This window comes from Dermacentor silvarum, chromosome 7, assembly GCF_013339745.2.
Source record: "Dermacentor silvarum isolate Dsil-2018 chromosome 7, BIME_Dsil_1.4, whole genome shotgun sequence".
Lineage (NCBI taxonomy): Eukaryota > Metazoa > Arthropoda > Arachnida > Ixodida > Ixodidae > Dermacentor > Dermacentor silvarum.
Genome location: NC_051160.1, coordinates 54,061,383 through 54,088,613, shown reverse-complemented (window position 1 = coordinate 54,088,613; position 27,231 = coordinate 54,061,383). Strand labels below are relative to the sequence as shown.

Sequence of the window (27,231 nt, the reverse complement as noted above, 5' to 3'; positions counted from 1 at the left end):
GCGACACGTGTTGGCTGTTACGACTGGACTCTCTGGTGGAACAATTTGCATCGCGTCGCCAAAGCCACTGCGAAAGCACGGACGTTTCAAGTACGCCGAGCTGCCCGCGATCGTTGCGAATAGCTGAGGTGGCTGCAACGGCTAAAAGACTGCCTTTGTGGGCGCATCCTCGCCTCCTCGGCCGAAGCGCGCCCGAAGCCCTGATATCTGCGTGGACGGGCCAGTGCTCTCTCCCTTCAGCGAGCGAGACGGTTATGCTTCGTGTGCGGATTCGTGTACCTCCTCTTCGGCACGGAAGACGCTGGGCCATTGATGTTAGTGTGCGCGCATCAGCGGCTTTTCTTCTGCTGCTCCAGTGGTGGTTAGAAAATTGGTTGAAGCTACTTCCATGTACCGAACGGCGGCCGTAAACGAACTGAATTCCAGTTTATTTCCTCGTCCTTGGGCTGTTGTAGCGCTGTAGAAGTTTTCGAAACTTGCTAGCTTCAGTCTTTGGCTCCTCTTGGATTACGATGCAGTCCACCTTTTCCGATAAAGAGATAATTAAGCTCTAACAGACGTTGACACAATCCATGACGTCACGCAAGCTTGGAGATCGTGAACAGCGTCCGCCCCCTCCTCGGCGACGGCGTTCCGAAAAGGCTATAAAATACTCATCCGCTAACGGCCTTCAGCATTAGCTAGAGCGTTTTTGTCGCTCTCCGTCAGGAAGCTTGTAGAGCTGACCACTGCATAGCACTGTAATTAAAAGTTCTGGTTACGCGCATCAGATCGATACGCCTTCCTAACGAATTATATATACCTCGTTTACATCTGATGCCATACACTTTAAAGTTGATATGATACAATTTAGGCGTATTCATGCAAACGCCGCTATTGCCACGTACTCAGCTAACCATGTTGGCTCTACGGTCGGCTTCGAACCCTGTTCCCTCAGAACAGCAGCATGATGCCCGTTACCCTTTCGACCATAGCCTACCCAGTGACTCAGGTAGGCGGAAAAACGGCTGGAAACACACATGCATACATAGATAGCCCCCTGAAATTGCGTAAAGTATACCCTAACGATGCTGACGCATTATTATAGTCGTTGCAATTTTAGTTCAATCCACCATGATGTTGTGTGGTTTAGTTGCCGTCAGGATCTGCGCAAGTCTGCGCCTCCGCAGCGTTCCCTTAAATTCCGTTCACTGTAATGCGTTTACTAACAGGATCAAATTGCTGAACCTCTGATTAAATGGGCTGCGGGTCGTTACCACGGCACGTTTGTGATCCATGTCGCAGCGTACTCCCGACTCGCTCACATACGCCGTCCTTGGGGTGTAAGGCGCGATTCGATAATTGTAGCACGCGCACAATCCCTCATGCGTAGCCTTCTTTCGAGATAATGCAATCAGGACAAACGAGTGAAGATAGACATACTAAGAACGAGTTCAGTGTGCAGAGGCCGACAGAACTTTAGAGATCCTGCGATAGGAGGCGCTCGATGACCGTAGGTCGGCTACTTCCAGGCGAATATCTTGCGGACCGAGCCGAATAGAAGGACGGCCTTTGGCTCGCTGTTCATGACGAGGAACAGGAAAGGCCTGTCCACGATGAACTTGTCCTGCTCCTCCTGCTGCTCGCCATCGTCATCCGCTGCTGGCGGCGTCGACATATCCGGTGCGGCCTGCAGCAGTGATAGAGGAGGTTTAAAGGGTCATCAAAGTGAAACGCTAAATCAGGTCACGAACTAAGTTTTCTTTTAGAACTATATTTGCTTAGTAGGCTGATTAGAAGATACCATAACCGTAAATATTCTAATTGTCGAATTTTGCCCCCTGAAACCTCGGCGCCCGCACGTGGCAGTGACGTACTGAACTTCAATGTATTTCCTCGGAGTTGGGCTGTTGTAGCGCAGTAAAAGTTCCCGAAACTTTTCCTCTTCTTAGAATACAATGCGATCCACCTTTACCAATCAAAACAGAATTAAGATCTAACAGACGTTGAAAACTTTCATGACGTCACGGCGTGTTGATGCGGGAAGTTCAATGTGGTGCCGCCATGCACCCGTATTAAGAGTGGCTTTTTCGGTACGAGGGTCTTTTTCGGTACGGCAGGAGGGTAATTTACTAATACAACTCAAATAACTTCTCTTCAAAAGGCGTAAGTCGGGTGCCAACTCCGATTTCTTGTTCAAATTGGCGAGATCTAGACGCCAAAAGTCTATCATTAGACAACTGGTGAAACGAAATTAAGGAAAATAATTGCACTTGAGAGAAAGCTAAACTATACTGACTGTAACACGAAGAATTTCGATTTAAGTGCTCACACATTTCGCAACTGCAAGATTTTTAGAAAAACACTGGAACAATATTAGAATAAATCCGTAAGTCTGCCCCAAAGCCGGCTATTGCCGTTTTTTTTTTTAACTATGTCTCTATGAGCATCTGAAGTGGACAAACCTGAAGTATGAGTTTGCAGCTGGCGTTAAATTGTTACAATGTTTAAAGATACTGCTAAAAATTAGTGGTACATTTAAAAGTGGTGAGTATAACTTTTGTATCACTTCTGTATAACTTTTGTCCGCTTCAGATGTCTGAATAAGGCAAGATTAAAGAACTGCGATACTGTTTTCTTTATGAGTTAACAGATATGTAAGCTTGGTGCTTCAGATCTTCTTTTTCTTGGGATTTTCTACAAATTTTGTAATGCACATGACGGCTAAATTAAAAATCTCTGTTAACAGTCGATAGATCTTAGAAGGATGCTTTCCTGGCTGAGTCGGTATTTCCTTCTTGAGGCGGGCAGTGCGAAAGCAAGACTTCATACAAAGGCAAGGAAGATCGAATGCAGCGCAAACTATCAGCTGAAGTTTATTGAAATCACAGGTATTATACTGTGAACAAATTACGTGGCAAAAAATGTGATAAATAAAAAAGTTAAAAGAAAGAGACATCAAAGGCACTGGTCCTTCATTGATGCGTATCCATATATTCTATCTCTGAGGCATGCAATGTGACAGAGGGTTTCGCGACACACATGGCGACACAAGTCTAGTGAAATGTGTGTCGCTAAGCCATTTGTCACGTTGTATGCCTCAGAAATAGAATATCTGGATGCACATCATTGGGTAACCAGTGCCCTCTTGCCTCTTACTTCTGCTTTACATTGCGATAGCAATTATGTGGACACTTCAAGCGGAATTCTGCCGTCGTCGTCGCCGTGAGGTTCCGTATAAAGTCCAAGGGCGATAAAATCGTCGCCGCGAGCCGTATGTGCGAGTGAAGGCGCACGGGGGACGCGCGCTTTCACGGAGAGCAAACGCGACTTCCGTCGCGCGATAGGCCGTGAGGTATAGGAGGGAGGGAGGTGGGGGCGACGCTGTGCTGCGGCACGAAATGCGTATCTTGCAACCGGGCGCAAGGAGAACTGGCGACGCAATCTCCCACGCGAAAGGAGCAAAGCGGGAAGGCAGCGCGGGAGGGACTGGGGGAGGGGGGCGGCTTCTACTCTGGCAACAAAGCATTCTTGGACTTTTCGCCGGTACGGGCTGCCGGTGTTATCGCGCGCACCGTATCTTGCAAGCGATCTCCACACGGCTCTGATCTTGGTATGCGCTGTGCTTTCGTCGCTCAGTTTCCGTTGAAGCGATAGACCGCACGAGCCAGCGTTTTGACAGTGGTTGTCTGTGGTCATCGAGCGTGATCTATTCATGTTTGCTTGTGCGCGCTGACACCACGCTTATTAATTCAGTTAGTAAGCGAATGTGTCAAGTTTATGCAGCCGATAAAACTATTATCCCTACTCCTTATAGCTCTCTACTAATTTGCTATTGCAATCGCAGTTTCGCCTTTCGGGCGAAACTGCGACATTTTATTTCTGCCAGATGTTTTTTGCAGCATGTATATCTGTGTGATTTCAATAAACTCAGTTGATAGCCAGCGCTGTGTTCGTCTTCTTACTTTTGTATCAAGTCTTCTCGCGCTGCTCGCCTCAGGAGTCGACAGAATACCTTTTCCTTGTAAGTTTTACAGCAAGAATGGCTTTTAGAAGTGAGAACGTGAAATTGTGCATATTCTAGGTTCCAACCAGTGAATTAGGATCGTTCGCAACAGAAACACTTAGGGACAAAGTGTGTGAAGACTTTAATAATGTTACAATGGCAAAAAAGTAGATAATGCCAAATAGTTTTGTTGTTAATCGTGCTGGTTTTGTTGTTTTCTTGTTACAGTGCGTTTCGATTGCTATGTAATTTTATGTATATCTGCTTTGCCTTTCATTATTTTCTGTCACGCGTATACTTGTACATTTATATAATTAACCAACATCTCGGCACTGCTGTGTGAGCACCCCTCCCCCACCCTTCCCCCGCCCGCCCATTCTCAAGATCCTCCCCCCCCCTCTTCACGCTGCCCTGGATCCACCCGTCTGACTGATGCCGCATAGTGTTGACCGCGAGGGAACCCACCCTCCCATCCTGCAAAAAAACAAAAAAAAACAACGCTGGCACACGAACCCGCGACCCCATGCTGAGCCGCAAAATGCATTTGCCAATGCTCTGTTGCTGTCTTGGTCTCGTGGTCTGGTGGTCCGAGGGTCTCTTGATCTCTTGGTAACTACAGCTCTGTTGCTCCCCGCTTCTGTGACACTCTGTACTTTCCCTTACTTACGGAACTGCCAACGTTTGTACTTGTTTGTGCATGTTTGTACCTACGCCTCTTTCCTATTCTGGGCCTTTCTAGATTCACGTGCTGAACTTTGCACGCGTTGGCGTGCGAAGCAGGCGCTGCGTTAAGTAGGCGGTGCCACCTAACGGTACCAACCACTCCTTCCGAATCATACAATTTAAAGAATGCCACCACTGTGGGTGGCCTGCAGCAAAAATATGAGGGTGAATGCTGGTTTTGATCTATTCGACGGATTGCGGAAGCGTGGCAGACTTGTGTCGAATTAATCACCTGTTTCGTGCCACAATCACACGCACGTGTTCAATGACCAGTGAAAACGAAAGGCCATTTAAATCCACGTGCCTAATTGGCTCCCTTGTGTGTGCTCGCAGCGGAGATCCAATAGGGTTCGCAAACTTCAATTATCTTTGTTTTTGTAGATCATTAAAGTGAGCGTGTGACTTGGATATAAGTCACGTGCGTAGTGGGCCGCACAACCTGACAGTGCAAGAGGCGGCATTGACTGTTCAGAAGAAACTGTATGTTGTTAATTAAATTATGGGGTTTTACGTGCCAAAACCACGATCTGATTATGAGGCACGCCGTAGTGGGGGACTCCGGAAATTTGGACCACCTGGGGTTCTTTAACGTGCACCTAAATCTAAGTACACGGGTGTTTTCGCATTTCGCCCCCATCGAAATGCGGCCGCCGTGGCCGGGATTCGATCCCGCGACCTCGTGCTCAGCAGCCCAACACCACAGCCACTGAGCAACCACGGCGGGTAATGTTGTCTTCCACTTTTTCACTTTTTTTTAACATGGCGAGGTAGTCTGCGTCACGCTTCATTGTTATGTGCTAAGCAAAACACAACAATTCAAACAAGCCTCTGTCGTAAGTCTGCATTCTAGGCGCCACAGGTCGCGTACCTTCTGCGTCAAACTGCGAATAGCTACAACAAATAGCAACGTACAGAGAAGGAAAACATCTTTACGGTGCCAAAAACACGTAATGCAAATCCCACCCTCATGGAGGAACCGCTGGACGCGGAGCTTCATTTATCTAAATTGTTGTGTTAATGGTAAATGTGCTAACATTATGCGTAAAAAGAGGCTTAAAGCTTGTTTCACATGGTGAGATTTTACTTGCAATTTCGTACTTGCGAATTCGCAGGTGCGTCAAATGTGCTGTCCGCCCCTTCGTGCGTGCGATTTCTTGATGTTAATAGTGCTCAACATATGTGCTAATTCGCACGTGCTGTATAGACAGAGAACCAATATGAAAATGTAGTGAGTTCAAACACGAAAATTTATGAAGAACCAACCCCAATTAATATCAAAGAAAGCGTTTAGCATGCTGTTGGATTTGCTTATTTGGGGCACTACGTTTCACTACGTGTTATGAATGGTGCTCCGCTTACCAATGGGTCATACAAGTAGTTGGGAGCCAACGGGTACTTTGAGCACCACTTCGAGAACAATTAGTTCAGAAGCGTTTGCAGCGTCTCCGACCACCGGCGCAGCGTCTGCGACCAAGGCTGCAGCGTCTCAACCAGAGGCCTCAATACGCTAACGGTCACGAGGGAAGAATACGAGAACGCTTCCCTTACCACCGGTACTACCGCACGGTGCAACCGGTACCAGTGACACCACCACATCGTAGTACAGTACCACTGTGCGGTCGTGCGTTGGTACCGTGTTACCATACCATCGCGTGATTTTTACCGCTGTATTAGATTGCACAATCTTCGGGATTGCCCGATGAAAGTGTTACGAGAGTCACACGAAATTGCAGTTAGTTCTTAAAGCATGCCAAACACATCGAAAAAGTTTCAATAAGACAGTTTCTAGTTTATTTTACTTTGTTTCCACCGAAGCGGGAGTGAACAAGCATAGGCCAAGAATAATTCAGTCTCTGACTAGTTGCTGGCAAATCCGAAAATAAGAGCTGCGATTAACGCACTTCGATACATCAGCGTGTGAAGCAAACATGACGTTAATTTCCACAGTGCGTGGAATCTGCATAACGGTGCTATTCATTTTCAAGCTGCTTGCGTGACATCACCATCCCTGTCGGTCATAGGCGAGGCATTGTCTTCTTTTCTTTTTTTATCAACTCAAAAAACAAAAGCCAAACCTTGTCTTTCATTATCTCTCTACCAGCAAAGTTAGACTAAAAGGATCCAAGGGCCTGCAATTTTTTGTAAGTTCTGCAAAGTGTTTGGTTTGAATCATTCCCTTACTACATTTTTTATAACAATATTTGCGGAGCACCTAGCACAACAACTGTGGTTATGCTTAAGTTATTGCTGTTGACCTGTATTGTTTAACGTATTCCAATTCAACCATCATTACTGAATATTGTCACAGTAAGCAAACAGCTGTTGTGGACCACAAAAATGAAGAAGGACACACTAGAACTATACTCTATCCACGGCCGCTTGATAAAAAAGGCACCTTTTTTTATCCAGCGGCCGTGCTCTATATCACAACATCGTTGCAGCACTGCCGAAGGTACGAGACGTACGCAGGCAACATCCTTCCGCAGCGGTATATAGTTACGGACATAACTGGCTTATTATTGCGATAGCAATTATATGGACACACAAAAGCAGATTTCTGCCGTCGGCGTCGCCGTCGCCGTCGCCGTGAGGTTCCGTATGACGTCAATGGAGATGAAATCGTCGCCGATGATGATGATGATAAGTGGTTCGTGAGGGAAAGGGAAAGGTTGGCGCTATCTTCTGCAGCCCTTGAGGGAGCACGGCTCAGCGCCGATGATAAGTGGTTCTTGAGGGAAAGGGAAAGGTTGACGCTATCTTCTGCAGCCCTTGAGGGAGCACGGCTCAGCGCCAACGGGGAGGGGTAAGTGGGAGCGAAAGAAGGGATAGAGTGGAGTCGCCATGGCTGGGCGAAGCAAAACCGGCAGGCATAGGCGGCACGTATCAGGCCGAGATGGAAGGCCTTGGTGTGCTGCAGAGTCTGCAGGGGTGTTGTGCCAGGCCGGTCAGGCCCGGGGTGGGATGGGAGGCCGTGAGGCCTTCCCGCTTGTAGAAATGTCCTTAGAGGCGTGCGGAGAGCCCTGACGAGTCAAGGAACTCCACGACGCCTCGAAGTGCAGAAAGGTGGTGTCGGCCGGGGAAGAGGAGATCTTCCTCCTTGCCAGAGGGGAGGCCCAGGCGGCGGAACTCCTGCAGGAGTGGGCCCCGCTGCTGGAGGTACGCCGGGCAGGCCAGCAGGAGATGTTCGATCGTCTCCGGCTCCCCGCAGGAGCTGCAGGCCGGGGACGTCGCTCGTCCCAGTCGGTAGCTGCGTGCTGCCGTCCAGCTGCAGCGGATGCGGAGCCGGAGAAGGAGCGAGGTCTCCCTGCGAGCCAGGCCTCGCTGGGGGAGTGGTCGTGGGGGGCATCCCAGTGCCACCCGTTTGTCTGGGTGGTGGGTCGAACCGCTCCAAGGGCCCCCTGGCCTGGCGCCTCCTAAAGTCCCTGACCGGCAGGAAGGTCAACCGCCACCCCGTCCTCGCGGTGGCTATCTCGCTGGGCATCAGCGAGGCGGCCCTGGCGGAGTTGCTAGCGGACCACTTCGCCCCCCCGGCTGCCCTCGCTGCGGCCATCCTGCCGGTCGGACTTCCCCCTGCCAACCCGCCCGCTCAGCGCCGCGCGCCGAACGCTGTATGTGCGAGTGAAAGGGTGCGAGGGGCGCGCGCTTTCACGGGGACTGAACGCACGGCGAAGAACAAACGCGCATTCTGCGCCGTGCTCGCTTAAGGGCTGCAGAAGTAAGCGTCTCTTTCCTCCTTTACAATCACCATATATGTAGCCGTTGCAGCACTGCCGAAGGTACGAGACGTACGCAGGCAACATCCTTCCGCAGCGGTATATAGTTACGGACGTAACTGGCTTATTATTGGCTACACTAAAGCGTTTTATGCTTGCTGGCTACATGATACAGTACAGCGATACGTGACATGTTGGGGCCTTTGCGCATGCACGTCGTAAACCTAGAATTACCGTGGCAGTTACCGGGGGTAACCGTAATAGCCACCCCAAGCGTGGCAACATGGCAGCACCCACACAGCGCCGACCACCCGCTTCGATCCGAATTCGCGCTTGTTACTAGCTCCCCGCCCTGTCAGCCGGAAACAAGCGGCAAAATCCGTCATCGCTAAGTCTCATCTCAAGCTGAGGTCAAATCATTAGGTACTTTCGTAATTATTCAGATCGGCTGTTTTGTTTTAACGCTGCTAGGACTACAGACACTGCACCGAGCCGTAAAACAGGTTTGATTTCTAATTAGCAGATGGTGCCACAGCATTAGCCTTGGTGATGCGTTGACGATGCGGAGCGCTATAAAAGCCTAATTGTTCAGTGCGTCATTAATTTACTACCTCGCTCCAGCATGGTACGTGATGACGGGAACGAGCAAACGCCAAGTATAGACCCCGAGCAGACGCTGTGCCGCAGGTGAACATTTATGAGGGCGTTCGCCCTTATTACTTGCTAAGGAGGCTGCGAGGTAACTGCAGGGAAAGCGTACAGGTAAAGCGAAGCCCTGTTGTCGCATGCATGTAAACGTATTATAGTTACGGCGTCTAAACATTTTTTTTTTGCATCTATCCACCAACCGTGGAGCATTTGACAGGACTGCAAGGCAGACGCTGAGCAGACGACGCGGAGCCGGATGAGCGCATCTCAAGGGACGTTCGGCCTTCCTATTGACTAAGAATTTGTGTAGCTTCCATAGTGCTGGAACCAGCTTGTGAGATGGCGTACACTTCCGCGGTATTAACGCAACAGCGTTAGGGGCCCGTGTCGCAGAAAATCCGGCGTCGGCGTCCGGCGTCGGTGGCGCTTCAGTTAGAGAAAATCATTCTGCATATGTTTAGGTATATGTATATGCGACCCTAATCATGAGAAGGAAATTTACAGAAGAATAAAATTTGGTTGCAGTGCATACGGCAGGGATTGCCAAATCCTGACTGGAAGCTTACCACTGTCGTTGAAAAGAACAGTGTACAATCATTGCATTCTACCGGTGTTAACATATGGGCAGAAACTTGGAGGTAAACAAAGAATCTCGAGAACAAGTTAAGAACCATGCAAGGGGCGATGAAACGAAAAAAAAATGGTATGCGTAACGTTGTGGAGACAGGAAGACTGCGCTGTGGATCAGAGAGCAAACGAGCATATAGCAGATATTCTAGTTGACATCAAGAGAAATAAATGGAGCTGAGCAGTCCACGTAATGCGTAGGATGGATAACCGGTAGACCATTAGAGTTACAGAATGGATACTAAGAGAATGGAAGCACAGTCGAGGACGGCAGAAACTAAGTGGGGTGATGAAGTTAGGAAAATCGCAGGGTCCTTCAGTGGACATAAATATATGATGATGATGATGATGATGATGATGATGATGATGATGATGATGATGATGATGATGATGATGATGATGATGATGATGGGCATGTGCGACGCCTTGCTACAGTTACTCCTCGGAATCTTGAGAATAAAAGCCCACAAACAAATGTCATGAAACAAAACACCGACAGCGCATGCCTTTTATGTTAAATGTTATCATACTGAAATATTAAAACTGCGAAACAATAACAGAAAAATGAAAATCATGTAATTTTTCGGCCCGGCTGTGCACAACATCCGGGATCGGCCCACGCAAGAGGCCGCGTTTCTACCAGAAAGCTCGTCTTCGTGCATAGCGTTCGCCGCCAGCGTCTCCCGGTAAGCATTACGGTTACATAAGCTGCAGTTGCCGGGATGGTGGTGGTGGTGAAAAACTTTTAATTGTACGACAAAACGTACGAGGAGGTATGCTCGGGACGACCCTGAAGAGGCCGCCCCTTACAAACACTAGCTGGAGTCCCTAGTACGGGACCCCAGTGGCGGTAGCCGCCGCCTGGGCGCGCTTAACCAGGGCCTTTTGGGCCCGTAGGTCTGAGCAGCCAAGCAGGGCAGCCACCCAGTCCTCCCGGGTAGGGTTGGGTAAGGGGGAAAAGGCAGGGTTGGATGGGCAAGCCCACACCATGTGGTAGAGGTCCGAAGACTTCTCCGCAAAGTGCGGGCAAGCTCCAGTAAAGGCCAGATCGAAATGTTTAAGAGCCGCCGGGCACAGCATAGTGTTCGTGAAGAGGCGGAGCAGGAGACGCTCCTCCTTTTTGAGGCCTCTACACGGGCGGAGGTAGAGTTCGTGGCCGGATTGATAGTAAGCTGTAATTTCTGTATACGAGTAGATTGGGTTGGGGGTGGAGTCCTGATCGGCGGGGTCAGAGAAATAAGGAGCCCGGTGAGAAAGCGCGCGGGCGGCAGCATCCGCTGCCTCATTTCCCTCTAATCCCATGTGAGCAGGAGCCCAAACGACGTATCGGGGGTCGGGTCCCCGGTTCGGCAGCTAGATGAAGGAGGCGATAGGCCAGGAATGGTATCTGACCCTGTTCGTAGTTCCGACAGGCTCCTCGCGAGTCGGTAATGATGGTTTGAGAGCGAGAATCGGATGCAGCCAACGCGATGACGACTTCCTCCGCATGTGTTATGTCTCCAGCGCGAAATCTAAGGCCGTTAACTGTTTTGCCTTCGTGGACCACCGCGGCCGTAAACCATCCCCCATGGTGTGGGCCGGTGGCATCCACGTAGAAAACGTCGGGTTTGGAATCACAATGGCGCGCCAGGGCCTCCGCCCGAGCCAGGCGTCTGCCATCATGGTGTGTGCGTGCCATGTTCCGGGGAAGAGAGGCGCACGTGCAGGGCATAGCGCCATTCTTGTGGCGTACGTACGCGCTCTTCCATCAGTCTGAGAGGTTGGAGGTGTAGTCGGGCAAGGAGGCGGCGACCCGACAGTGTCTGAGGAAAGACGTGTGGTTTGGTTGGTAAGATGAGCTTCCTTGAGCTCCCGGTACGTGTTCACCATCCCCAGGCCCAGAAGGCGCTGGTTAGAGGTGCTGACCGGGAGATCAAGAGCCCGCTTAATCATCTTTCGGAGGATGACTTCAAGGGCGTCCTCCTCATGCTTGCGGAGATGGAGGTACGGAGTCGAATACAAGATTCGACTAGTCACAAATGCATTGGCCAGCCGCAAGGCATCTTTGCATCTGAGACCCCGCGCTTGTTGGAAACCCGGCGGACCATGCGGCCCACCTGGTCCCCCCCCCCCCTTCCGCAGCTTCCCTAGTGTTGTGTCGGACCGGCGGTGTTGGTTGATGAAAAGTCCGAGGACTCTAATTTCAGGTTGTTCAGGGATTAGACCATACTCTAGAGAGAGAGCAATTTTGGACGTGCATTTGGGCGAGGGGTGGAGATGCACGAATTCAGACTTTTGGGGGGAACATTGGAGGCCACAAGCTTGAGCATATCGGTCCACTATGGTCGCCGCTTGCTGCAGGTTGGCCTGCATGCCTCCCAAAGAGCCTTGCGTGGCCCAGATGGTGATGTCGTCCGCGTAGAGTGTGTGTTGCACCCCCGGGACAGCCTCCAGCTGCGCAGGCAAGTTCTTCATTGCCAGATTGAACAATAGGGGGGAGAGGACAGCGCCCTGTGGTGTACCTCTGGACCCTAGAGTGTATGGGCCGTGTTCGGTTTGCCGGGAAGCGTGAGAAGCAGTCTGGGATCTTTGAATGGTCTCGCGTTCAACTCTTAAAGGCGAAGCTTAAGCGTCCTCCAATTTTAACGCGATAGCGTGTGGGCCCCGTGTCGCAGAAAATCCGGCGTCGGCGTCGGCATTGGCGTCCGCGGCCGAGAAAATCATCCCCAACCACGTTTAGGTATGCCACACCATTCTATCATTAATGTTGCTCCTACCTTTTCTTGCATTCTTGGCAAAGCTATTCCTCGGAATTTTGAGAATGACAATCCACAAACAAATGTCATGAAACAAAACACCCACAGCGCATGCCTTTTATGTTAAATCTTCTCAGACTGAAATAATAAAAGTGCGAAACAAATACGGAAACCTGAAAATGCTGCAATTTCTTCTGCGCGGTTGTGCACTATCTCCGGGATCGGCCCACGCAAGAGGCCGCATTTCCACCAGAAAGCTCGCTTGCGTGCATAGCGTTCGCCGCCAGTGTTTGCCAGTAACCATTACGGTTGCATAAGCTGCAGTCGTCGGGAACCATGAGTAGCAGTCAGGGAGCTTTGAATGATATCGCGTTCCACTCTTAAAAGCGAAGCTTAAGCGTCCTCCCAATTTTTTTATTAAGCAGCGTGACGACCGTGACGCGACGACGACAGAATCAGACAGCGTCATGACGATGGCTGCATGACATAATCATGTGACCATCTCATTTAAGATCGTGCAGAGCAGGCGTTGGCAGAGCCCACGCACTGTGGCAGTCGGTCTAAGCGAAGCTCCGGTGAGCCACGGTCGTTGTGTGTGTGAGCGAGCAAGGCGATATGGCCCATCTCAATAATGGACTCGCAGTGGAATTCGGCTATGCGAACTCGCCCCGCACAACCGACATTCCAGGCGGCGGTGAAACGCGACACAGCCACGAACACCGACCACAACATCTAAACCTTCGTATGCCACGGAGTTCTCGCGCGAAAGCGCGTGAGTCGCAAACAACCGGCGTTCCGCTTCGAGCACTTCGGTTGTGCTAGAGCACGTGGCACAATAGTTGCAAGTCCGACCCCGAAATATGTCGAAAACACCGGACAGCGCCGTTCGTTTACGGGAGTACAAACGCCAGGCTCTGGTCGGTCCTTGCATTGGCCTCAGACAGAACATGGGGCCCTTAACGCTATCGACCATGGTGCAAAGGATGAAAACGAACAAAAAAAACAAAAAAACCGGGGATTTACCAATACGGCAAGAATGAAATCAGGAGAGGTTATCTGCAGAGAATATCTGCATCTTAACATAAACGGCAGTGCGTTGCTATTTGAGGCCCATGCTGGCTGGCTGAGGAGAAAACGTACCGTAGCAAATACATGTATTAGCGACAGCATAAAGCATGTGTCTGCCGCAGCAAAAGTGCGGAAACTACTCGGGACACCGTAATGGCATACCAAGATATTTTCCCAGCAAGAACCGTAGGAAAGCCCACTTTCCAGAAGCAGTGGGAATCAAAGCGAATGGAAGCATTAACTAGTCCCCAGTCGAGATAAACCAGAGACTATAAAGTAGTGGGGGAATTGATTGACAGAACCGGAATAGTGGTAGGCATAAGGAAATGTACAATAAATGGATTGTGAAGAAGAAAAAAAAAGGTCAAGAAAAGATAGGCAAAAGGCGAGACTGCGATAGGTGAAGTAAAGCCTGATTAAATCACGTAAGCAGAGGGACTATTTGTCGCCGCCCCATTTCAAAGGGGATAGAAATTATCGTCGTCACCACCAGATTCTATGCTGCTCCGCACAAGCAGGCTCTCGGCAGTTCTAACGCGCGGATAATTGTGCGTACTCTCCAGATTTAGTCGGGGAGTATTAGTTTGCCCGCAAACGTTTTACCGTTTACGGATTAGCAGGGTTACCGGACGCGGAACGTGAGTGGGCGAGTTTGTGGTGCCATCTGGTGGTGCAGAGCTCCACCAGGCAAACGCGGAAATATTATTGCAGTAACCAAGTGCATTCCGCTTCGCTACAGGTGCAAGTTTTCGGCAGTGTCGTAGTCACGCACACGTTGCCTTTTTATTTTATTTTTTTACAGGAACACTCATGGAACAGGGAAACGTGACTCTAAGGAATTTTGGTTAGACGAAGTGACACAGCATGTCGCTATACAGGCGTCCAGCAACCCGGCAATAAGCAAACAAAACTGCGTATACTGGAATACCGGACACGCTAAAACTCTCTAGTGCTGTCGTTTCAGTGGCGTCAATGTTTCGGTATGTAAATGCGTCAAATGAGGCGATCATAAAACGATCGGCGTGGGCTGGAGGAGGAGGTGGCAGCTCCAGGTGCCAACGGCCCTCAATTCTACTACAAACCAAGCCACGTACGATGTGCAGTTCCCATGATGCAACGCACGATCTTGCGTCAAATGAGGCTAGCAGAAAACGATCGGCGTGGGCTGGAGAAGGTGGTGGCAGCTCTGGCTGATCAGCGGCCCTTAATTCTACTACAAACCAAGCCACGTACGACGTGAAATTTCCATGATTCAACGCACGGTCTTAGCATTTCCCGTGAGTCTACGAATTAAAGTGGGCAGAGAGCGGTGTGGTAGGGTGTGGCTTTGCGAAGGGTTGCTGCCTGACAACATGATACCTCCTAATCATTTTCCTTCCCCCATACGCATAACCGCAGAAAGTTGTAGGCGCCTACCTGGGCTCCTTTGTACTTGGGTATCCGGCTGCTGGAACGTTCGCGCGCATGGAACACGGCCACGTGTCGGGCGAACGAGACACACGGTGCCGGCCGCCGAATCGCACAGCGTCGAAAAGTCCGCATCTGGTCGGAAGGCGTCTTTGACCCCGAGCGCCGGCAGCGCCTCCTTCAGGTCGACCACGTCGCTCACGCGGAACATGGGCACGCTCACGCTCAGCGGACCTGCGTTCGCATGTTGGTACCCCATTGGTACGACAAGACGCTCCCGTGCCCTACCCCGCTCTCTCATTTGGGTGAAACTGCCACTTCTTTAAACCTACCCGGTGAAACCCCACGACTCACCATTGTCCTCAAGCCTTTCGATGCAGCTGAGGATTTGGGGCGCATTCAGCTTTCCTTCTAGGTCTCGCAGGGTGTTCGGCAGGTCCGGAACGAGGATGACCATGGTCTTCTTGTGCTCGCGGTAGGGAATCTCCAACATGCTGGCGCCAAGCTCCGCGCTTTCGGCTGTGCGGAAGTGCCCTGTCTGGCTCATCATGCGAACCACCTGCATCGTCGAGAGCACTGTATCCTTAACTATGCAGTACTATGATCTACTTTCATAAATGCTATGTGATATACTATGCTCTACTCTTGTGCTATAATATTGCACTAATTTTTTTAAACGATTAGCATGCTTTGCCTACTTCAGGCACTTTGTGCATATCTATATCTATCTATATAGCCTCTTACGCCCACCCAGTGGCACACGTTCCCTACGAGCTTGGCGCACTATAGCTTAGGTATGTCCTCGCGGTCTTGATACCCTCATAGTCGTCCCTCCAGCTTCGGCCTCCGACTCTTGTCATCCCGTCGTCGTCGCGTCGTCGTTGTCATGCAGTCGTGCTCACGCATTAGTTGTCATATCACCGTCGTGCTGTAGTCGTAGTCTTTTCATCGTCGTCACTCCTACTTCGTCCTGTGATTCTCGTGATGTCATCGTCACGCCATCGTCCCCATACAGTCGTCGTCATACAGCCGTCGTAACGGCCTCATCGTCACCCCATTGTCTTCATAAAATAGTCATGCCATCGTCATATGGTCTTCGTCGTGCATTTGTCATCATACCGCAGTCGTGAATTGTACTGCGATCGTCCCGTCCACGCCAATCCAAATTTGTTATGCACCTCCCCGTCACGCATACGTCGTCCTGCCCTCATTGTCATAGAGTCGTCGTCTTCCCATCGCTGTTGTGCCATCGCGCTGTCGTCTTACGATCGTCACTATTTCATAAACATCCCAATATCGTCCTGGCGTTGTCGTCACTCCGCCTTCTTCGTTTTATCGCTGTCATTTCGCTTTCGTCATTCTGTCAGAATCGTGCTGTCATCATTTCTTCTTTCTGGGGTTTTACGTGCCAAAACCAGTTCTGATTAGGAGGCACGCCGTAGTGGAGGGCTCCGGATTGATTTTGACCACCTGGAGCTCTTTAACATGCACTACAATGCAAGCACACGGGCGTTTTTGCATTCCGCCTCCATCGAAATGCGGCCGCCACGGCCGGGATTCGATCCCGCGACCTCGTGCTCAGCAGCGCAACGCCTTAGCTGACTGAGCCACCCCGGCGGGTGTGCTGTCATCATTTAATCGTGATTGTGCTACCGTTGTCATGCAGTCGTCCTGATTGCTTCGTTAATTTTGTCATACATGGTCATACATTCTTTGCCAATCATTTGCTGTCATACTGTCATTGCCATGCCGTCACGGTCATTACATCATCGTCATCATACCGTCGTCATCACGCGGTCGTCGTGATATAGTTGCCGTAGTACAGTCGTCACCATACATACCATGGTCGACAGGCAGTATTCCTCATCCCATTGTCGCCATGCCATTGTCTTCCCTCTGTCGCCGTCATAACCATCGCCACCATATGAGAACCGTCATCCCTTTGTCGTGTTGTCGCCGTCGTCAAACCACCTTCGTCATTAGACCATAGCCACTGCATCGCCGTCCTGCCGTCATGGTCATGGCTGGTCCTGGCAATCGAGTACCATAGAAAAGTGGGCCGATCGATAGCGGAGACGGTGTACGTCGCATACAGCCGAAGCAATCAAAATGTCAGAGTGATCACTGCATCTGCATGAATGTGGCTGCAACAAAACGGCGTATCGCTACATTGCTCTAATGCTAATCGCATTAACGTCGACAGTCATTGTTAATTGGGTCTGCCGGATTTGTTCTTTCTTTTCAGTGAGAGAACTTCGTCTTAAAGCCTTCTGCAATTGGACTTCCTTCTGTGTAGTGACCTGTCCATGTTTGTTGCATACATTATGAACAAGCAATTGATTGAGTGATTGGTACAGGTCACCCACATCAGAAAATAACCAGGATTTGTTTAATAAGGAGTTTCAAGAAGTAATCCAACACAAGGACTAAAGACAGTAGTCGGGGACACCGCATAAATTTAAACCACTTGAGCTTCTGTAACTTCCACCTAAATTCAGGTTGATGTTATTGTTCCACCCTCAGCGAAATTCATCTGGGAATCGAACGCACAAACTTACGCTCATCATAAGACGGCCACAGGCACTGAACCACAACGATGTCTTGAAAAGGGCGACATGCTTTGAAAACACAGACACGTTATATAAGAGAACACCAAAAAGATTTCGATGTTGATTACTTTTTTTTTTGCACTGAAGATGCACGTAAACAAGTGAGAACAGGTAACAGGCAGATAAAGGTCGCACTGTAACGTGCTATATTAGATAACTTTCGCGACAACAGTTCGAAAAAGTTTAAGCTACAGCCGTGACTTCTGTTCGGAGCGCAGAATTCGAAAAATCATTTAAACCTGCGTGCAGTACTTCGTAATTCAATCCGAAATCCTGCCGAACATTTCGACATAAATGCACGGAGAAGCGTACAGCGTATACTTTTTTTTTCATTCTGTAGAAAGGGTGGGGTTGTCTAAAACACAACAGCGAAAACAATTTTCGTACTCCATACACGTTCTTACCTTGGATTTTTTCGGCGTTTCGTGGAAGAACCCACGGGTGACGCGGAACACGTGACGCCACTTTCCCTTGATGAAGAGAATGCTGAGCAGAAACAGCGACGTCGTGCGGTCCACCTGAGCGCGCCGGAAGCGAGTGAACAGCTTGTTAGCTTAAGGCGCCTGTTTCTCTGCTGCTAGCACACATAGCTTGTGAACGATGCATGAATGCCATTTATCTCACGTGCAAGGTGAATGCGGCGTGCAGGGACTAAGACAGCAGTTAAATACTGCTGCAGTGCAATTAGCAGCAAAAATGTATAATGCATGTAGCTGAAAAGAATAAGCACCGTTACATTCAATGTAAACCTATCCGGTTCTATATACCCTCCTGATACATACCGTATATTGTCTTGTTTTTCGAAATTTGCTCGGAAGCGATTACGTAATCTATTCACGCCAGATATGAAGTCAGCTAGATGCATACAAAACTGCATTTATATAGTGGTTTAATCATGCCTTTCTTTTTTTTTTTTTGGCCGTGAGCATTCGTGAATATATACCCTGGTCTAGACCGTAGTCTCACCACATACCGCGAAAAAGACCCGTGAAGTTGTATTCAATAGAGCGAGACGACATGGAAATTCACGATGCTGTATGTCGCTAGGCTCTGGCGGATCGCGTCCGCAGACAAAGTGACGCCTAGGAAAAAAAAAGTGGGCCGATCCTGGTGATGATGCAGAAAGAGTCCAAGCTCAACGGCACATACGCCGGTCATGTGGGCCGATCTTGGTGATAGTGCAGAAAGGGTCCAAGCTCAACAGCACATACCCCTGTGGACTCGGAGACCTGTGACGCGCCCTTGAACTACTTTTCTCAAACGTGGTACCCAAAGAGTCAAAAACAATGCGCCGGAGCGATGAACGCTGTTGCCCAAACGCTAGTCTATGACGATGCATGTCCGAAACGTCAGTGATAAAACGTAATAGTCTGCCAGCCAATAGCTGTGTATCAATCTCTCTTGACGCAGCCATTTCCCTAGCGACGTTATCAATTGCCCCTAGGACTCGGTATGGGTAAGACCCGCGTCTCTCGCTCCGAAGAGGAAGAGCGCGCCTTCAAGGAGCGCCGGCGCGCTCAACAGCGCGAACGGATGCGAAAGCGACGAGAAGCCGAACGCGCAGCGGCCCAACGTGCTGCGGCCTATGGTGCAAGGTGGTGTGAATCTAGTCACCTAAACTCGCTTTCACTCGCACATACAGCATACGGCGCGAGGCGACGCAACGAAGTTATGTGTTGTGTCGTTTCAACCATTTGACATAACTACCAAATTTAAATAATTATAATATAATTAAACAAAACCAACAGCTTCGCAGGTCTTCTATCTTCCCATAGGGGAAGAGCTCTGAATTTTCCAAACCACCGCAACATCAAGAGACGGTTACTTTATCCACGGACATCAATAGAGGCGTTTTCTTCAGCTCCTAACCTTGCCATTTAAACAAACTTTTTTTCTTGTTCGTAAGAACCAGGTCGTAATATTAACTGAGTTGAAAAGCGATAATCACACCAAGCTATACTCGGGTCTCAGGAAGATATGACACAACTCACGTCCTTCCATTGAACGTGTACACGTTTAGTGAGATTGCTAGGACGAAATATTCCAGCACTTCTCTCTGGCAGGAGCCTGTAGGATCAGAGAACACAGGTTCAGGAACACAGCAAACAGAATAGGTTTCTCTGTACTAATAAGACCATCCACCTCAGACGGTCAAGGACGAGATGCTAGACTACCTTATCAGTCGATAAACATGTTATTGTTCATCCCTCCATCGTAACAAGTGTTCAGAAGCGCGACCACGATAACTTCCCTTCAACTGAGACAGAAAAGTTTCCGTGAGTATATCCACGTGAAATAGTTCGTCGATCGCTAGTGCAAAAATGCCCACCTCTGTCCAGAAGGAGGCGTCCTCTGGTGTCTTGCAGGAGAACGAGGTGAGCGCCCCGATCCAGGCCGTCATGCGCGTGGGGAACACGACGCCGTCTGTCGGGTCATTGGCGAAATCCTCGGCTTCCACGCGGCACCAGCGGCTCAGCCACCGCCTGCGCACCATCGAGCGCCAATTAATTCATTCAGTCGATAGGCAAGATTTACCCATTTCCTTGCAATTTCAACACTGTTAAGAAAAGAGAGAGAGCAGCAGGCATAATCACCTGCTACAATTTCTTGGTGTCATTGCTTGAGAACATGGAAATCGCCCGCCTAAACTCTGATATATATTTACGATGAAGGAACTGAAGCGATTTATGAGTGATATGTTTATTCATTGTTTCATTCATTCATCAACTTAAAGCACCGACATGGGCTTAAAGCAAAACAACCTGAGATGTGCAGCATGGTACATGATTCTTGAAGATAGATAGATAGATAGATAGATAGATAGATAGATAGATAGATAGATAGATAGATAGATAGATAGATAGATAGATAGATAGATAGATAGATAGATAGATAGATAGATAGATAGATAGATAGATAGATAGATAGATAGATAGATAGATAGATAGATAGATAGATAGATAGATAGATAGATAGATAGATAGATAGATAGATAGATAGATAGATAGATAGATAGATAGATAGATAGATAGACGGGTGGCAGAGCCGACGATGTCTTCAAGGTGTCATAAAGAGAATTTAACGTGTATGTTCGGTTCCCATTAATGGCAGCCTCTGCGCACTCACTTGTATCCGTCGGCGAGCCGGAGCCCCTTGTCGTAGACGAGGCAGTTGTCGTGGCGCATCTCGAAGTTGCGCCGGTTGCTGTCGGGCCACGTGGGGAACAGCTTCGCGTGCCAGGCGGGCAGGCACGTGGACACCAGACGGGGCTCCTCGTATCCCAAGTGCGCGGCACGCGCGATCTGGTCGGCGGTGCGGCCGCGTGCGCCGTTGTACAGCCCCACCAGGGCACTCGACAGCAGGAAGGGAGAGAAGAGCACGTTGCGCGATCCCGCGGACTCCCGAATCACCTCGTGCAACTCCAGTGCCAACTGCAGGCTGCTCCGTACGAAGTCCGGCGCCAGGTTCATGCACTGCTCGCGAACATGCTGCCTGCACGCGATGTCTCCTTCTTGCAAAGTTGGCCACACGAGTAACCAATTAAGAAGCTCGCCGAACACTGGTTCAATAAAAAAAAAGTCGCAGTTTCGCACGAAAGGCGAAGCATCGATTGCGACAGCTAATTAGTAGACAGCTATACGAAGTAAGGACAGTAGTTTTGTCGGCCGTATAAACTTGGAAACATTCGCTTACTAACTGAATTAACAAGCGTGGTGTCAGCGCGCACAAGCAAACATGAACACATAGCACTCGATGACCGCGGACCACCGCGGACACTCTCTGTCAAAACGGTGCGGCTGCAGCAGCGAGAGAAGTGACCTACGTGCTGTCAATCACTTAACGGAAACTGAGCGGCGAAAACAGCGCGCGCAAAGGTATGAGCCGTCTGCAGATCGCTTTCAAGATACGGCGCGCGCGACCGCATACATGCCGCGGCAAGTGCTCAGCTGTTGGCGGAGTAGAAGCCGCAACCCCTCCCACCAGCGCGGCCTCCCCGCTTTCCTCCTTTCGCGAGCGAAATTGAGCCGCGATCGTCAGTTTCCCTAGCGCCCCGGTCGCGAAAGACGCAGTTGGGGTCGTAGCACAACGCCACCCCCACTCCCCCCCCCCCCCCCCCCCACCGGCCTCTCGCGTGACGGAAGACCGCGTTTGCTCTCCGCTTTCCTCCCTGGCGCGCGTAGATTGAGCTGCGATCGTCGGCTCGCTTCGCGCGCTGTCACTCGCACCTGCAGCATACCGCGTGAGGCGACGACTTTATCGCTGTTGGACATTATACGGAACCCACCGCGGTGGCTCAGCCAGCTAAGCCGTTGCGCTGCTGAGAACGAGGGCGCGGAATCGAATCCCGGCCGCGGCGGCCGCATTTCGATGGAGGCGAAATGCAAAAACGCCCGTGTGCTTGCGTTGTAGTGCACGTTAAAGAACCCCAGGTGGTCAAAATTATTCCGGAGCCCTCCAGTACGGCGTGCCACATAATCAGAACTGGTTTTGGCCCGTAATACCCCAAAAAGAAGAAGAAGACTTTATACGGAACCTCACAACGACGCCGACGTTAGAAATGCGCCTGAAGTGTCCATATAATTGCTATCGCAATAAAATGTTCCTCTCTCTCTCGCTCCTTCTGTTTAGACTTCATTATTTTTGCGATAGCAACAATACGGACGCTCGGCGCACGTTCACGCCTTCTGCGCCGCCACCGCCACCGTGATCAGCTGAAAAGGGATCAGTCATCACTGAAAAGCTGATCAGCGATTGTGCACAACGCAATCACTGCCTGCGATTGCGTTGTGCGAATAATGCTTTTATTTCGCTGACGTTCTTTTTTTTTTTTGCCTTGTTTAATAACGCTTGCTTTACGTTGATGTAACGAAACTTCCCCCCTTCGCCAATGGTTCCTGCATGCATCAAGGGATTCATAAAAAATTGCTAAAATAAATTATTAAAGTAAACGTACCGTAAGCAGACGCGTGGGCAAACGACGAATTAATTGTGTTCGTTGCAATTAATATTTCAGCCATTACTGTTTATATAGTTATGGTACTGCCTTCTCGGGTGGCATCTACATGTACTAATAAACGAGACAATAATTGTATAATTTATCATTGCACACTTGGTGCTCAATTTCTCGCTATCAAGCATTGAGAAGCAGCACGCTCAGCAGTCAATGACATGCAAACTCACGCAGTAACATGAACGGATTTTCTTCAATCCGCAAAAACACCTTTCTTTAAGATTGATGCGCCTTAGACCTTAGATGAAACATCCTTTGTGCGTGTGCACATCAGTGACACTTCACATAGAATGTCTGCCTCTGCACTGGCATGCTTAATCCTATCAGTTAGGTGCGCCTATTTGCTAACAAATTCAACTTTAGACACATAACTATGCGCCAATTCTTTCGTTCTGTACTCTCACACAATTATTTTGAATGATTTCGCTTGTTCTCTGGTGCCCCTGTCAATACGTACAATACTGGTTCCTCTCAGAGAACACGACTCAAAATTTCAGCATCAAATGCAAACTGACCCTCATTACAGTTCGCGACATTGCACGACGAAGCATTATCGGGGGGATCGTGGCACAAAAAAATTTAAATAAATTCTGGGGCGTACCTTCCAGAAGCAAGAATCATTATGTGGTACGCCGTAGCGGGGGGCTCCTTATTAATTTTAACCACCTGGAGTTCTCTAACATGCAACTAAATATATGTGCACAAGGTTTGCGGCAGGTTTCTGTGAGCGGATCATGCTACGTCCTGCTTAATTAACGCCCTACATGACGGCGAAATGCACAGACCTACATTTCTGCAGACGACTCGTTCAAAGCGTTGCGCTGAGAAGCACGAGGTCGTGGGATCAAATCCCGGCCGCAGTGGCATCATTCTGATGGGGCCTAAATGTCCCACGCCTCGCGTATTAGAGGCATGGTAAAGATCCCCTGGTGGTGAAAATTAATCCGGTGTCTCCCAACTACGGCGTGCCTCATAATCAAATCGTAGTTTTGGCACGTAAAACCCGAGAATTCAATTAAACTCGTTCAAACCTTTGAAACCAGCTAACGAAATGTTAAACGTACATATAACCCTCACATTTCAAGTATACAGTGCGTTTCTGATCCTTGCCGAAGTTTTGCATAGATATTCCACTTCTACATACCCATATAAATAAGGTGAGAATATTTGTAACAAATGAACGCACTTGAGAATAAAGTTGTGCCAGCATGCCCTTTGCCCAGCATAGACATTCAGCCGTAACTTCGAAATTAGCAAGCGATTACATTTAGCAGTGCAAAATAATTTTTTGCCTCAGTTCATCCAAGCCACAGCAACATTATACCGGAGCGCCCGAAAGTCTCCTTGACTCATGAAATTGATGATGATGATTTAATGGCATCCTTCTTGATACGAGGCAGTGACAAATAGTCACCTAGCCTGCTTGATTTAATCATGTATGCTATACATGTTCTTTATCTAGTATTTTTGTATACCACTCATTATTCTTTTTCTTCTTTTTTTGTTCAAAATCTACCTTGTACCGCTACCTGTGAGTTTAAGAGATGAGGTGGTATCAATCTCTTCTCTGCTTTTTTTTTCACCAATACTCTAATCGTCTCTTGCTTATCTCTACTGCTGATCAGTCGATGTTGCCTTCCACTTTGAAACCAAGCGCCTCTGGAAGTTGTACGTTACCTACGGTTCTCGCTGGGTGGATCCCGTCGCATTCCATTAGGATGTGCTAAGTGGTCTCTGGATCTTTACTGCAGCATACACATGCCTCATCGAGTTCCGAATATTTGCTCCGGTATGTTTTGGTCATTAGGCCACCGGCTCGAGCCTGAAATAGCAAGGCACTGCCCTTTGTGTTATCGTACAGATTTTCCCTTCTAATTCCTTTCTTCTCATTCTTGTAAATATTCATGGTCTTTTTGTTTGCATTCTTTGCATCTAATTCACTGTATCTATTTCTCTCACATTCTTCTGATAACTCCTGGTTGTCTATTTACAGTTTCGATTATCCTGTACTTGGCTGCCAACTTTCTCCACCTCTTCCTCCATTCTGTGTCCGCGCTTTTCATGTACAGATACTTGTGCACTTTAGCCACCCATTTATTTTCATCCATGTTCTTGAGTCTTTCTGCAATACTAATTTTGCTGTGTGCTTCTCTGACTTCGAAAGAGGCCCAGTCCATGTCACCCTGCACTGTCTCATTTGTGGTTTTACCGTGGGCTCCCAAAGCCAACCGGCCTACTGATCTTTGGTTAACTTCCGACCCCGACAAGATATCCGATTTTAAGCATAGAGTGGCATTTGCGAACGTTAGCGCTGCCACTATTACTCCCTAGGATGCGAGCGCCGCGTCGCGGAGAAGGAGCCGCGGTCATGCCCACCACTCAAATATTATAATTAGATGAAAAGTGTCAATGAGAAAAATGTAGAGCGACATGAAAAACTACCGATATAGCTTTCTGTTGCTCAATAGGTGCTAGATAAATGTGTTTTGCCAAGCATGAAATAAGCCCACGAATACACGCATAGTGCCTCGAGCGGCCAGTCGCGCGGCAGTTTTGCGTGTATTCGCGGGCTCCTTTCACGCTCGGCAAAACACATTTATCTAGCACCTATTGAGCAACAGAAAGCTGTGTCTGGAGTTTTTCATGTTGCTCTACAATTTTCTCATTGACGATTTCATCTAATTATATTAATTGAGAAGTTGGTTAATTAAATAGTGCTAATTAGGTAATTAGACGGAGTGCAATAAATAACCTGAGTATCTCCAACCGACGGCAAACAATATCACCTTGGTTCTGTCCAGCTACGTGGCATTTGCATATTTTTAAAGTTTGGCTAGAGTTACGTGGGACACACTGCAGAGGACAAGTTATACAGAAAGAGGTCTCACACTTCGAAACTTCAGCTGCACCAGCATTACCAACCACATAATCTTGGCTCTGTCCAGCTACGTGGCATTTGCATATGTTTAAATCTTGGTGCATGATAGCTGGGACAGCCTGTGTAGACATTCCAGTGGCTCTCGGCGTTGCTTCTAAATCCTGAGTTCGATGCTAGTGCTACAGCCAGGACGGCGCCAGAACTCGATCTAGCGGTGAGCTCCAGCCTAGCGCGCCATGGACGCGAGAAGAACACCGCGTGTGAACAGTCAGGGAACGGTTTCCTACTAAACTCATCATACCGATATCTGGCGCTGCGATCATTCAGTTATAAGTTAACTATGTAGTGTTATCGGTTATCTTATGATAACCTTCCTGTTTCTAGCTTATGACGGACTTGTGCCTCTATCTGTTACACTTCCGTTTTCGAAGTTTCCAAGCAGTTACATCATTTAACGCATATGAAGGCGATAAGGCTGTCTATAGATGGATATTCTTTTAAAATTGCTGCATTTATAGCATAATGTTTCGTTGGATAAGGTCTACTTGCAAACTCAGGGAGTCATTTGGAGACACAAGGACGATGTTTAGTTTGAAACCATGTGGTGCTACCGGTTATTTTCGTTCTGGCTCAACCGACATACTTGCGTCAAATCTTTCTCAGGTGACCTCTGCGGAAAACTCTATGACAAAAGCGGTTGCGCGAAAAAAAAAAAAATACGTTCTCCACCTTAAGCACTCACCCTTTCCTCTACTCGTTGTGCCGCGTCTGCACCGGGACATGACGGCCTGTCGCCTCGACCTCCACTACACATACGAGGTCAGTTATTGTCTCGCTCGCGTTCTTGAGCAAGGAACATCACTAACGGATCCAAGTTAAAACTTCGTACTCTCCTCTTTCTCGTGCATGTCAGAACAGATTCACGTCACATTCTCTAAATCACTTCTACCCTTTCGCCATCCCCTCCTGCATAGTAGCAAACAGGGTGGTTGATCTTGTTTATCTCTTTGGATTTCACCTATTCTGTCTTTTTTTTTCTCTATCTCTACCTCGCACTCGTACTTTTCCTGAATCTTGAATCTCGGCTTGCCAGCCTCACCGGGGCGAAGAGACACTCACTCGGCCTCGGGCGTCGCTTCACCGCTCCTCCTGGCTCCGGACTCGATGGGCGAGCTGTTGCCCGAGAACGGCGGCCGATACTCCACCGAGCCCTGGCTGTCCAGTGACACGCGTGACATTCCGTACAGGGCGGCCTCTCGGGTAATGGGCAAAGGAGAAGACGCGGCTGACGGGAGAATGGGGGCTACTCTTTAAGCTGTATTCCTAGCAGTCGTTGGGCTTAGTAGCTGTTGGATAGGATTGGATTGGATTTCCTTCTACGATGGCGCATACCCACTGTGGGGGATTGGCCAAAATTTGGATGGCATTAGGAAGCTGCTGTTATTACTAAAATTGGTAAAATTGTCATAGTAGCTGTTATTGGCGTTCATAGCTTCAATTATCCTTATGGGTCGTACCCAATACGAGGGATTGGCGAAGGATCGTGTGAATTAGTGAAAATCAGAACACAAATTTAAAATGCTACGATATAATTAAAAGTCGCAGTTGCGCCCGAAAAGCGAAGAATCGATTGCGATAGCCAAATTAGTGGACAGCTTTACAAAGTGAGGATAGCCGTTTTATCGGCCGTATAAACTTGTAAACATAGACATACTAACTAAATTAACAAGCATGGTGTCACGCCCGCAAGCAAACATCAACGAATCTCGCTCGATGATCGCGGAAACGCTGGAGTGAGTAAGTGCGCAGCAACAACGAGCGAATTGA

At 48.9% G+C, this 27,231-nt stretch overlaps 1 protein-coding gene across 1 annotated transcript; it reads right to left on the bottom strand.

Moving 5' to 3' along the window:
• Positions 1-1,101: 1,101 nt before the first annotated feature.
• Positions 1,102-26,642, bottom strand: LOC119458043 (intracellular coagulation inhibitor 2). The gene is made up of 7 exons (XM_037719841.2): positions 26,524-26,642; positions 20,642-21,007; positions 19,845-19,998; positions 17,920-18,033; positions 15,261-15,465; positions 14,916-15,140; positions 1,102-1,669 (listed from the first exon to the last, which is right to left on the bottom strand). The coding sequence occupies exons 1-7, from the start codon at positions 26,640-26,642 to the stop codon at positions 1,632-1,634; spliced, it is 1,221 nt and encodes a 406-aa protein (XP_037575769.2). The 3' UTR covers positions 1,102-1,631.
• Between the last annotated feature and the right edge of the window lie 589 nt (positions 26,643-27,231).